Below are 13,956 nucleotides of genomic sequence, written 5' to 3'. Positions count from 1 at the left end.
ATAGTTCCCATCAGTACAGTAAATTACCAACTGAACCACTTCCAGTAATGATGATGCATAGTCTCTCATTAACCCCTTCCCTTCTCTGTATAAAGATTTGTATTCTAATATTGTCTTGGATTAAGATATTTTTGAATATAGCTGTAAATCATTAGACACTAGAGTAATTAATTCAAAAATTTACAGCTAAGGCTCTTTTGTATCTGTAGCAGTTCTGTTTAAGACCTTTATTGATTATCTGGACAAAATGACTGAGAGATTCTTGGTAAGTGTGCAGACAGCACCAAGTTGGGTGGGAGTGTTGATCTGCTGGAGGGCAGGAAGGCTCTACAAAGAGATCTGGACAGGCTGGATTGATGGTCCCAGCCCAAATGAATGGTTCAACAAGGTGGAGTGCCAGGTCCTGCACATGGATCATAAAAACCCTACCAGCAAAGATTTATATTGGATATTAGGAAAAATTTCTTCACAAAAAGGTTTGTCAAGGACTGGAATAGGCTGCCCAGGGAAGTGGTAGAGTCACCATCCCCTGGAAGTGTTTAAATGTGGCTGTGCCTCTTAGGGCCTGGTTTAGTGGTGGTCTTGACAGTGCTGGGTTAATGGTTGATCTGAGAGGTCTTTTCCAGACTAAAGGATTCTATGATATGTGTGGTGCTCCCACACAAAGTCTGCAATTAAACACTTCCTTGAAAATGTGTGGGTAAGTCAAGGAGCAGGAATTACTTGCTTTATTTATGGGATGAGTTGGGAGTCAGGAGAATTTGACTTCTGGAGAGGGATTTTTGCCTTCAATGTTAATTTTCAAGGTACCTGGACTCTTTGGAGCTACTTGGCTGGAAGTATCTACCAGAGATAAATAAGCATACTTTTAAATTGTAGTTTCTGACTGGAATATTCCAGATGCATGCTCTGTTGACTCACTGTCTTTCGGTATTTTTACATGACTTCACCATTACTGCAGGTTTTTTGGTTTTGTTCAATAGCATAAATCCAACATGGTTGTGACTGGGCTGATGGACATGCTTGAGCCTGTGTAAGGAGCATAGGAACCTCCAAGGGAGTGGCCTGGGGAGAAGCAGCTGGGGTAGTTAGCTGGGAGACAGCCTTGGGAAGAGGCAGGGAAAGACATCTCCTAACTTGAAATTTCAGAGACCATTGAACAGGAGATACATAGCTCACAGGACTCTATCAGAATTAAGAGAATAAAAAATGACAGGTGGTATAAGATGGGATATAGAGATTGAGACAGGCAGCACTAAGGTGAGAGAAGTTACATCAAACTAAGTAATCTGAGTTTAAAAGCTTCACAGATGCAACATTGACATCTTACTAAGCTTGTCGCAAACAAATTTAGAAACAAAGCCATGTTTTGGTTGTTACTACTTTTATATTTGATAATGCAGTTAATTGAAAGATTCTCTCGAGTTACGTTTCTTTCATATTCTGTTCATGCTTGTGGTTCAGAAGTGAGGAGGAAGGACAGGATGATGGGACCTGAGAGGGATTTTATGGAAATAAACTTGTTTTATTGTAGACCTATTGGCAAATGAAAAAATAGTCATCTTCCTCTTGTCAGAAGTATTAACAGACATGAGGTTGAGACAAGGATTACAGATAATATTCAGAAAGTGCCTTTGTTTACATAACTGCTTTTTTGAGTTTGATCAGACATTTATTGACCTGCATCACAGTGCTTTCTTTGAGAAACTATTACAGAGAGAGTGTCATCCAGATCCAGCAAATAATGAGTGAGAAAGAGACAGAAAATCATCTTTGATGGTGCTAACAACTAAAAGCATGTCCAAAGCTAATTTGATACATCGACAAATTGATACATGAGCTTTCCTGTGCTTTCACTGGAGACATACTGGAGTCATGGGCTTCTTCCTTTCATATGTCTTACCAGAAGGTAAATCCTGTGGACTCATGGAGCCTTACTACTTTTGTTAACAGGATGAGAAAATGCAAAAATGCTGGCTCAGGTGTTAGAGAACTTTCTCAGCTGGAGATCTTTAATATTCTTCAAGGTTAAATAGTCTTCTTTTCTCCTCCTGGTCCCAATTAGAAACTATTGTTCCTTTTTCTTTACTTCTGTACCAGCATCCCTTGTGTCTCCTATCTATTTAAGTTGGTCCCCAGCTGAGATTTGTTCATCACATCAGAAGTACCAGGCAGGTGCTAACAGCAATTTTGGGAGCTAATCTCCTTTGCCTAGGCTGTTATGCTAGCAGGTAGATCAATAAGGTGTTTGCTGCTATGGTAAGTCTGATGAAAAATGAATCCGTTTTTACTTTTAAGGCAAGTAAGTGTTCCCTGATTAGCAACATATTTGATATCTGAAGGGGGACAAAAAGGATGGTAACACAAGCTGCAGTTTACCAAGAGTCTGCATTAGACTTAGGGCTAAAATGATTAGTAAGACAAATCAGATCTAACTGCTTTTGCAAGAAAAGCTGTAAATTTGCCAGAAGGCATTGATGACAAAGTGTCTGATGTGTCTGGTTGACTAGTGATGAGACAGGCATGAGAAGGAGAGACTGGCTCTTAAATTCTCATGGGAAAAGCAGAAAATGTAGGATTGTAGAGGATCTGGTAGATTATCCAGAAAAGCATCATGAAGTCATACCAAGTTTTCTCTGAAAATTTAATTGATTTCTGGTTTGTGCTGTTTCTTTTAAAATACATTTCTGAATTCACCATCCTCAATTGTATAATATCCATTTGTTCTCTTTTCAAATCAGTTCCCTAGTTTAATAGCTCTTCTCTTTCCCAGTGTTCATCTCTCCCCATTGCCATCATGAGGCCATTTTCATTCTGCAGGTGACTATTCTTTTTCTTGCCTCCTCTCATAATTTTGCTGTTCCTCACTATGAAATCATAGCCTCTTTCTCTGCCCATTCTTTTTTTGCATTCTTTCCTGAATATATGATGAGAGTTTTATACTTGTGTCTCACCACCACCTGAACAATGATATTTATGTCTGTATCTCTGTCATGGAAATTTCTTAAGTGGTATGTCCAAAGAGGCTTGTTTTTAAACACTGCAGTCAAGAGAAGCCAACAATCAGCCTGTTTAAGCAAGAGGAAAGCTGTGATCGGATTATTTCAAAAACAAAAAAGCACCACATTTGAAAAACTGGAGAAGCACATGATTGTCTATTAACTAAGAATAAAACAGCATTCACAGCATTTAAGTATAAACTTGAATTTTTTTTTCATTTTACATGATTTAGGGGCTTAGTGAATCTCATTTTCCTGTTTTTTCAGGTTTTGCAGGTAAGTAAACTGAACATCTTGTCTTGACAATCAGGTATACCTTTCATGTTGTAGTCAGAAGACAAGGTCACCTGTCTTGGCCATATTTCACACCATCATTTGTGAATCCCACTAGTGGTTTATCATTTTCATCAGCTTTAAATTACTCAGTTTTCATCAGGGTTTTGTGTCCGATCAGCTTCTTACTAGCTTTCTGCTCTTGTTTCCCTGTATTTTTTCAGGTCTTTCCACATATTAAATGAGGCCTTTCTTACCTGTTCCTTTGCCTGCATTACAAGTATTCTGTCAAGGCTTCTTGTGAGGTGTCCCTCTGTGTGTGTGTGAACTGGCAGTTGTGGAAAGAGCAGTGGGATATACCAGTGCAGGGAGGTCTGAGCATTTCTGAGTAGTTACAGCAGACTTTGCTGCCTTCCTTGCCCAAGGGCCAGTGCCAGCCTCATTGGACCAGTGCTTATTCTCATGCTAATATTCTGTGGCATGCAATGTTTCTCCCTCCATTCAAATTTTCATCTAATCCCATCTTGATTCAATGAGATCTGCAGCAGCTAAGTCATATTAGAAAAAATTAGGCCATCAATCTATTACTAAGATGGGAAGTGTTTTATATTTTGTGTTTGCCCTCAGGGTGTCTCAGAACGTTCCATGGCTGATCTGCCCTTAGTATGAAAGGGCTGGGGTTTAGGTGCTAAAATATGTGCACAGATTCTGAGGGAGTTGTGGAGTTTTGTTTAAAACATTTGGTTTCCAGCCTTGGAACTAGCCTGAACCAGGGCCTAGGTGTTTGTCACTGGGACCTTTATGGTTCTCTTAGTTTAGGTGCTTTTGAAAAAAATGTCCTGTTCTCTACTAGGCAAGTAATTCCTACATCTAAGAAGTAGTGTCTGTCTGTAGTGTTGGGAAATTTTCCTGCAACGGTAGTTAAGTTTAATCTGCTTGTGTCTTAGCAAAGATCAGTGTATACTTTTAGAAAAAGCTACTTTTGTCACATTTTGCTTTTGATAATATATCTGCACTCTCTGAAAAGTAAAAGTCTACCCCCAATTTTTACTGTATAGCTATCTCTCTGTTTAACCATGTTGCTTAATAAAATGGCCATTGTTTGTATATTCTTAATAATTTCCTTTGTTAATCTTAGCTTTTTAAAAGAATATAGATCTTTAGATCAAGATTCTTCATGCAGGTTATTTCAGAGAACAGATGATGTTGAAAGGCCCCTCTGGCAATCATCTCCTCAAAGCAGGGACAAGTGCAGCTCAGGACCTTGTCAAACAGGTTTTGAATGCTTCCAAAGACAGAGACTCCACAAATTCTCTGGACAGTTGGTTTCGATGTTCAATAACTCAGAGTTCTTAGCATGAAATGATTATTCTTTCAGATGTGCATAATACATTATACAGGAAGTAATCCAGGGAAGCATCCAAAATCATTAGCTGATTGTCAGGATCTTGGCCTTAGTGTCTAATTGGCTTTAATGACTGGTCCAGGCACTAGAAATATCTTTGCAAAGACATGATATAGTATCAGAATGAAAATTATTCCAGTTGTAACTTGGATGTTGTTGTTCTTAGTGTTGAGGGGGAAGACGGTATGAGGAGGATTGAATTTGCACATTCATGTCCCTTAGTGCATTCTTGAAATGCCAGATTTGGATCTTTGAAATGCCAGTTTGCTTTCTTACCTCATCACTGCTTCAACATGTCCCTTTGGATTTGGTGCAAGAAAGAGTTAATTTAAGGCAATTTGTGCAAGCTGCTACAGAGAGTATGAGTCAATAGCATCGTGCTTTGAGCCTAAACCACAGAGGAACTGGCATGCCAAGAGTTGAAGAGACGTCTCTGTTTCGTGCACGCTCAACTTCCAAAGGCAGTGTCTGGGGTAGAAAAACGATTTGAATATGAATTAAAGAGTTGCCCAGAGGAAGGAAAGAGTAGTGACTTTATCCATGGCCAAAAAGAGGTGGAGAGCACTGGATGAGATGCATGGCCTCTGTCTGTCCTTTCATATTACTGCTGCTGACTCCCTGCCCTAAGATAACATGTATGTTGGCATGTATCTTGAACTGCTGTCTTGTATTTTTATTTGCTTTCAGTTGCTAATTTGACATTACTGACCATACTCTTCAACTGTTGTACATCCTTTATAAATTGCTTTAAGATGTTTCAGTATGATAAGACAATATAAAAATTGAAGTCGTTATTGCTGCCTTTATCACCAGGGGAATTGGACAGCTGGCATTGATCTGCAAGAGACTTAATTTCCATAGTTTGTTATTACACTAACCCTTGGAATTCTTCTTGTTCGTGATTTCAAAGAAAGATTTCCTAATCAAAAGGTCATCCTTTGTAGCGTGTAGTGTTTGAGAGACATGGAAGGGCAGAAATTTTATGAATGCTGTCATTTTTATCTGATCAATAACATCTTGCTTTATTAATAGTAATATCCCTGTATTTTACATTGTGTAAAATCAAGATCCTACAGAACTGCTTGTGAGTGAAATCCAGCCGTTTGGGAAAGGCATGCTGCTAACTCCTTGGTTTGGGCAGATATTCTGTGCCCCTTTAAATTTTTGACATTTATCTTATTTTTTTAAATTAAAATAATTATAAAAAATCTCTACTCCTTGCTAATTTGTAAGGAAAGAGGTTGAATAAGGGCCTTATCTTGCTGTGTTGAGTAACACTTTCTAATGAGCTAAATTGTACCATTCATCCAAAAGCCACTGTAATGGTAGCACAAGGGTTGCTGGATTGCAGAGGGAATAACTTGCTCTTGGCTATCTTCTTCTGGTTGCAGAATAAGGCCTGAGAAGTCAAAGAAGGGATTTTTAATAATTAAAAAGCAGAGGAGATAAAAAGTTAAACCTGTTTAAAAAAGTGAACCAAACGTAATTTTCAAGGCAGTGCCAATGTAACTCCAGTTTGATTTGTTTTTATAGGCCAGGACCCCTTTAGATAGCAAATGTATATAGTGGGAATCAAGAGTCAGTACAGGGCTGCACAATACTCCTCCCTGTACCACCTCACAGCAGTGGTGAAAACCAAAGAAAGTAAGTTTTGGTTTTCTTCCTAGGGTAAAATTCTGCTTGATGCTTTCATTCTCCGCTTGGTTCAAATACTTCCTTACTGTTGGCTCAGCCAGTGTACAGCTTTGCTCCTGTTTGTTTATAGCATAGCCATGCCCAAAAGATGGAGTCAGAGTTCCACTAGCAAAATCGGGAGAATGTAGATTGTTTGATTTTTTTTTTTAACATCTACAATCTGCCTGGGACTGTGTTTCAACATTAACCTAATACTAAAGATAAGTCACAAACTGGGAGTGAATGCCTGCAAAGACCACAGGATCCTTATACTTGGGCAGATGTATTTTTATAGTCAGACAAAATATTTTTCAGGTGTGATTTCAATATAACTGATAGAGATCTCTAGGGTTTTTTCCCCAATTTTGCTGTGATAGTTTGATGTTAAGAGGGATTTAGAAGGCTGAACCATGAAGTACAGAACCATCCTGGGAAATGTTGCTGCTAAACTGTAGTCGGATCTGAATTGCAACAACATTCATCCTTGGTATATTGATTAAATTGATTTAATTTGTAAAACCCATGGTCATTGGTTTTCACTTATTTCTTGAGATGATATTTGAAAATAGGTGAGAGTCTGTTTAGGCACCTGTGTCAGTTGTAGACTTATAGGGGTTGTCCTATCCATGGGAGACCTACTGGCCCTTAAGAACAGTGACTGGTTGTCTAAAATGGCACAAGATACCTGTTTTACATGCCTGTATCTCACAAAGCACCAAAACAATACAGAAAAACAATAGAAAAGGGAGGAGTAGCACATAAATCTCTAACAGTAAGGGAATACCTTACAGATGGAACAATATCCTCTCAGAATGAGGTGTTTCAGGGCTGTGATTTTTTTCTGTAGCAAATTATCATGTCAGAGTGAGCTCATTGCACTAATGGAAATCCTTGGGTGATTTTTCTCTTTGGCTTTTGCTTGCAGGCCGTGCTTTGCTGAGACTCACTGACAAAAAGCTTGAACGAATGGGCATTGCCCAGGAAAGCCTGCGACAGCACATTCTGCAGCAAGTCCTTCAGCTGAAGGTGAGAGAAGAAGTCCGAAACCTCCAGCTGCTTACACAAGGTATGAAAAATAACTTTGATATGGACAGTTACAGAGATCAGATAGGAGAAGTTTGCCTGAGGGCATAAAAGGTGACTTGATGTTCTTCTACAGGAAATGATGCGTGAAAATATCTCATAGATTCCACATGCTTTCCAAGGGGGGAACAAAAGGTAAAATAATGCATTAAAAATAGAGATGTTCAGCTGCCTGTTTTGTGTGATGAATAGGCTCCATCTACAATTTGATGATGGTCCTTCTTAAGTGTCTGCTTACTAAGACAAAAATAATTCTATATAAAGGGCAGAGATGGAGGACCTACTGTCTTTAAAAGCATTGTCCATTTTGCATTAATTGTTTACTTTCAGTGTTAGATAAAACAGTGTAGTTTCTGTAACGTGTTTTGTGGTAAGAGTTGTCAGTGGAAAATTACCTGTTACTGTTTTTTGCAAGTGGCTGATTCCTTCTTCATGTTGCAATGATTTTATTGACTTGAATAGAGTTGCTTCTAATTTTTGCTGCTAAGAACATACAAAACTGAGCTTAGTATGAAGTTTAGATTAAAAGATAGAGAAGAAGGAATAACAAAAAGGGTTATATATATTTCCCAAATGAGGTTTAGAAGTTTTACTATGACTTTTGTTGCTAGCTCTCTAGTAATTGCTATGGTAGCATGGAAGAAAAGCAGACATTGTGGCGATACTGTAAAGGAACATTTAGACATCCTCTACTATATATCTGTAATACTTTCTTAATGTTAAATGTTTGGTAGTCCAGTGGGATAGCATAAATCACGTACTTCCGTGGTGTTTTGGTTCAGTGCCTGTGGTATGTCACACTGTATGAAAAAAACAGAGTTCCTCAGTGTATGCAGTATATTTTTAACAACATGTCCTTCACACATTACATTATGTTCCTAATTAAGCCTAGCTCATTGTGTTTGGGGAAGAACTCTGATAAGTTGAGTTGCGTTTTATCTGAAAGAGCTCAAGTCTCAACTGAATTGTTTCTTCGGGCTTGGTGTCTTGTGGATTGTGATGAGGAGTTTTAGGGTTCCTTTGTTTTGCCATGAGCCATTAATAGAAGCTCACCTCATCTTGTTTCATGTCAAAGGTAGTGCACATGCTGAAGCATGAATGTCTTCCCCAGATGTTTAGAACTCTTTCCCTTTATCCATTCATCCATTATTCCTACATCCTTTTCTTCAGTGTTGGCCAGGTTCTCTCTTCCACTGCATCTGGAATGTTACTTGAGAGTTTGATGGACTGTGAAGTTCTGGGCTTCCACCCTCACTGTTACAGGCCTGCTTATGAATGTTGGGATTTGATTGATATGGGACAATGAAGACACATTAGGTATAAATTTGGATTAGTTGATCACTGCTGTCCGGTAATATTCCTGCATAGACTTGTTTTTGGCTTTGAGAACTGTGTATTTCCTGTGTTCTGTATTGTTTCTCTCTGGTTCCCCTCTGGACACATCCACTGGTGTATGACTTGCACTCAGTCAGGCAGCAGCAACTGCCATTGCAAGGAATTCAGGGCAGCATCCTTTGAGGTCTATTCTTTGCCCATGCAGTTGAGGATACAAGTTTGGACTTTGGTAAGACAATGAATAAAAACGTGCTGGACTGTGAGGGACAGAGTAGCACTGGATGCATGGATGTGTGTTCAGTGTAGTCTCTCTCTGCCATGTAGAGGGAACGTTATGTACTCTGATCCTGTAAAGGCAAGACACCATGTGCTTTATGAAAGGCAGCACAGGCTTGACAAAAAGCTGGAAGTCTGCAGCTCTGGCTATCTTCCCTCACAGTGGTGTTGGCCATTGTGTTGCACTTCAGAGCCACTCCAATATATCCTTGGGGAAACGGCTCAGTCTGAGAATTTCTATCAGAAGAATTTATTCCTTACTTTGCTGGGTTGTATTACAGTACAACCATAAGAGCCGGTACCCACTGCTGATAGTAGAGCTTGAAGAGACAGAACACGCTGCATTCAAAGCTATGGTGTTCAGGGTTGGGTGGCCACTGGTGTGACCACCAGCCACAAGAGCTTGTGGTTGCCCACTTGTTCCAGAGTTAAGCTGGGAATGGCTGTGTGAGGGAGCAAGAGCTCTCTGTCCTTGCAAGGGAGAAAACAGTGGCACTAATCCAAACTCATATCAGCAAAACAATACAAATACCATTTTAATAAACAAATCCATGAAAGGACCTGATGGACTGTAAAACCTCTTGTCTGAAAGCCAATAATCTTCATGTGTATTGTTCCACCAAGAGTAGTATTAAAGCAAGCATCTCCCAGGTGAACAAAACCAGAGCACTTAAGCAGACTCTTTTAAAAAGCTGGAGGAAGCAAAACTCTGTTTTACTTTCATCTTCTTAAATAGAGCTGAAATTATGGGCAGAAAAACAGTTTATAAGAACATTCTGCTGTGCAGCAAAGCTGTGTTAATTGTATGATTCTAGGGTGAGGGAACAATGAGTGACAGGATGACAGCAGTGCTCCTGTCTCTGATTACCTCATTTATACCAAGCTGGAGTGTGTGTCCATTGAAAGTGCTTGATGGAAGTACTAAGGTTAGGATATTATTTCTCAACCACAGTACAACATGTAAAGCTCTTGTATGTCAGTTGTTCTCCAAAACTAGTCCTGTCCCCTTTTCCAGTTTCTCCAAACTATGTCCACTCATATTCTTATTATGATTTATATGTTCCTAATCCAGGTTGTTACTGGAATTGCTTTCTGTAACTGTTTTGGGGTTGTTTGTTTGTCTGTTTGTTTGTTTTGGAGAACACTTTGAGAACATTTTTTCTCTGAAAAGCTATTTCTGCCTTTTGGAAATTCCACTCTCAAAGTCCAGGTCACACTGTAGCTATTGCTCTGCTGTGCTTTGCTGTCCTCCAAAGAGAGGGGGGGAAAAAAGCCCTCTGTCTCTCAGTGCACAGCTCAGGAGACTGTTAGGTGAAAGAAGCTGTTAAAACCCATTTCTGAATTAATGTAGCACACAAGCTGGGTTGCAAGCAATGAAGTCCTAATTCAGAACCCATTGATGTCAGCAAAAAGACTTCCACTGACTTCAGTACATAGCCCAGTTGAAGCTGGATCGAACGGGGAAAGTTTTAAAAAAGCATTATGTAATAGTTAGCAGATATTTTAAGTGGCTTTGTGTTCTGTTGTCTGCAGAGAAAGTTAACCTCATTTTTAAAACTCAATAGCATTCTTTTCTACTCCTGTTCAGAAAATTACTTAAAACCTTTTCATTCTTCTTCATTCAAGACACACCATCCAGTCTCTTAAAGCCAAAATAGTATGTGATTGTGTAATTGAGGTCTTGTCTTGAGTTTTAGGAAGACTTTTCTTTGGAGCAAAAACTGCCTGATTGAGGCTATTATTGGTAGAAACACTATTCCAGCCTCCAGTAGGATAGATGGGCACAGGCCTGACTTCTGATCTGTACTTTTTTCCCCAGACTTAGTGATGTTGAGGAACTAATTTGACAAAATATCTTCCAATGTCTCTTGGGGAGAGCTGCACACTGTTGGAAACACCATTATTATACTGTTATCACTGGAAACCTGAGTTGAAAGATCATTTTTTTATAAAAAGCCTTACATAACTACACAGAGAAGGAAGAAGTTATTCTGAGATTTTTCAATGTGAGCCCTGCTTTGGGCAAGCATAGAAGAGACTGTCCTCAAAGTGATAGAACAGTGCTGTGAGTGTTTCTGAGCAAAGTATCCACAGACAGCAATCTGCTCATAGGGCTGAGCTTGAGAAGTGTTTTCAGATTTGGATTAAATGATAACCTGCATTTAGGCTGATGTTAGACCCCCTTCTAAGTTCCTCTGTGAGTTTCATATAGGGCAAAGTGATACTTGAATATACTGCCAGGACAGTATTTCACCTCCTAGCAAAACATGTTAGGAGAAAGCTTTGTGCTTTGTTAAAAATAATCTCAGCAGTTGATACCTGTTGAAATTATTTCTTCACTAAGTTTTCTGCTCATCCTGCACTGATGCTCAGTTACTGAAATACATATGTGCCCGCCAAAGTTGCATCTTCATCTAAATTCAGGAGTGATGCATCCTAACAATAAAGAAATCAGGCAAAAAATCCCATAAGGCCTTCATGGACAAATGAGGAGCTCCTGGACAAACTCAAACACAAAAAGGAAGCCTTACAGAAAGTGGAAGTAAGGACAGGTAGCCTGGGAGAAATGCAGAGAAAGTGAGAAGCAGGAATCAGGTTAGGAAAGCTAAAGCTCTGATAGAATCAAAGCTGGGCAGAGACATCATGAGCCACAGGAAAATCTTCTATAGGTACACTAGTGAAAAAAGAATGACTAGGGTGAATATGAGTCTTCTCTGGAAGAAAATGGGAGATACAGTTACCCAGGACATGGAGAGAGCTGAGGTGCTCAACAACTTTTTTGCCTCAATTTTTGCTGGCAAGTTCGCTCCAGCCACAGAAGGCAAAGGCAGGGGCTGGGAGAATGAAGAACCAGTTGTAGGAGATCAGGATCAAGTACATCCAAGGAATCCAAAGGTGCAGAACTCTCTGGTACCTGATGCAGCGTTATCCACAGGTCCTGAACGACAGATGAAGTTGCTACACCACTATCCATCATATTTGAGAAGTTGTGGCAGTCCAGTCAAGTTCCAGTGATGGGAACCCTAAATTTTTATAACTGAATAAACGAAGAGCAGGTAAACTACTGGCTGGTTAGTCTCACCTCTGTGCCCAGCAAGATCATGGAACAGACGTTAAGGGAACTTTTCTGTCTGACCATTCTCAGGCAATCACACTCTTGCTACCCAAAATTTCGGTGCTGGAAGCACTACACAGTGGGTGGCTCCAGGCTGATGTGTGCACAGCTTGACTCCCTACACACACACCCCTCTCACAGGCAATCAAGGTTTCCTTACCAGCTCAGCCCAGAGTTTCCCGTTGCAGACCTCTGAATTCTTTAAATAGCTTTATCATGGTACAGCAATAAAATAACTACAGCTGGATCTGCTGCTTCAGAACAAAGGAAACCCTGGGCTTTTGTATCCTTAGGGTCTAAACCATGGAAAATCTGAGCTCTTCCTGCTGTGCCACTGGCTCTTGCTGTGTCTCTGTGTGTCTGGTCACCTGGCTGGTGCCACAGGTCCCTGGGTTCTTTGCTATGCAAAGGGTTGGTTCTTGTTCTCAGCCTCTTGCCTCAGGCTCCTGCCAGCCAGCGCTCAATCTGCAGCTCTCACTGCAGCTGCTCACCTAGCTACAGTACTGAATGTATTCCTTAGCACAGATCCTCCTGGAAACTATGCTAAGGCACATAAGAAGTAAGGAGGTGATTTGTGTCAGCCAACACAACATCACTAAGGGCAAATTGTGCCTGACAAATTTGGTGGCCTTCTGTGATGGGATTGCAAGGCTGATGGATATGGAAAGAACTACTGATATGATCTAATTAGAGTTGTACAAAGCATTTGAGACTGTCCCACGTTACATCCTTTGCTTTAAATTGGAGAGAGATGGTTTTGGTGGATGGATTACCCAGTGGATAAGGAATTGGCTGGATGGTCACACTGAAAGAGATGTGGTCAATGGCTCAATGTCCCAAGTGGACACCAGTAATGAGTGCCATTCATCACAGCTTGGCATTGGGACTGGCACTGTTTGACATCTTTGTCAGTGACATGGACAGTGGGATCCGTCAGCAAGTTTGCCACAGACACCAAGCTGTGTGGGGCTGTTGACACTCTGAAGGGAAGGGATGCCATCCAGAGGGGCCAGGTCAGGGTGGAAAGGTTGGCCCTTGGAATCCTCATGATGTTCAATGAGGCCAAGTGTAAGGTCCTGCTCCTGGGTTGGGAGAATCCAAAGCATAAATACAGGTTGGGTGGAATGTGGATTGAAAGCAACCCTGTGGAGAGGAACCCTTGGAGTGTTGGTTAATGAGATGCCCGACATAAGCTGGCAATGAGCACTTATGGCCCAGAAAGCCAAATGTGTCCTGGACTGCATCAAAAGCAGTTGATCGACAGTTCAAGGAAGGTGATTCTGCCCTCTGCTTTGCTCTCATGAGATCCCACCTGCAGTGCTGCATCCAGCTCTGGGGCCCCAAAGAAGGACATGGCCCTGTTGGAGTGAGTACAGAGGAGGACTGTGAAGATGATCAGAGGGATGGAGCACCTCTTCTGTGGAGACAGGCTGTGAGACTTGGGATTGCTCAGCCTGGAAAAGGCTCTGGAGAGACAAGACCTTACAGCAGCCTTCTATAGTACTGAAAGGCAACCTACAGGGAGCTGGAGAGGGACTTTTCAATGGAAAGGATAGGACAAGGAGTAGTGACTTCAAACTGAAGGAGGTTAGGTTTAGATAGGATATAAGGAAGAAATTCTTTACTGGGGAGGGTGGTGAGGCACTGGAACAGGTTGCCCCAAGAATCTGTGGCTGCCTCATTCCTGGAAGTGTTCAAGGCCAGATTGGAGCCTAGTCTGGTGCAAGTTGTCCCTGCCTATGTCAGGGGTGTTGGAACTAGACGACTTTTTAGGTCACTTCCAACCCAAAATATTT

At 40.7% G+C, this 13,956-nt stretch overlaps 1 protein-coding gene across 4 annotated transcripts in view; it reads left to right on the top strand.

The window, feature by feature from the left end:
* SAMD12 (sterile alpha motif domain containing 12) overlaps positions 1-13,956 on the top strand; it is a 169,106-nt gene that overhangs the window by 75,793 nt on the left and 79,357 nt on the right. For 3 of the 4 annotated variants that reach the window (XM_083866486.1, XM_083866488.1, XM_083866485.1), the window contains exon 4: positions 7,277-7,417. In XM_083866486.1, the coding sequence (XP_083722612.1) occupies positions 7,277-7,417 (141 nt within the window). Of the gene's footprint in view, positions 1-7,276; positions 7,418-7,510; positions 7,570-13,956 lie in introns of all 4 variants that reach the window. The other variant, XM_083866487.1, reaches the window with a different exon arrangement.

The sequence above is a fragment of the Zosterops lateralis genome (assembly GCF_965231275.1).
Source record: "Zosterops lateralis genome assembly, chromosome: 1".
Lineage (NCBI taxonomy): Eukaryota > Metazoa > Chordata > Aves > Passeriformes > Zosteropidae > Zosterops > Zosterops lateralis.
This window is presented reverse-complemented; position numbering and strand designations above follow the sequence as displayed.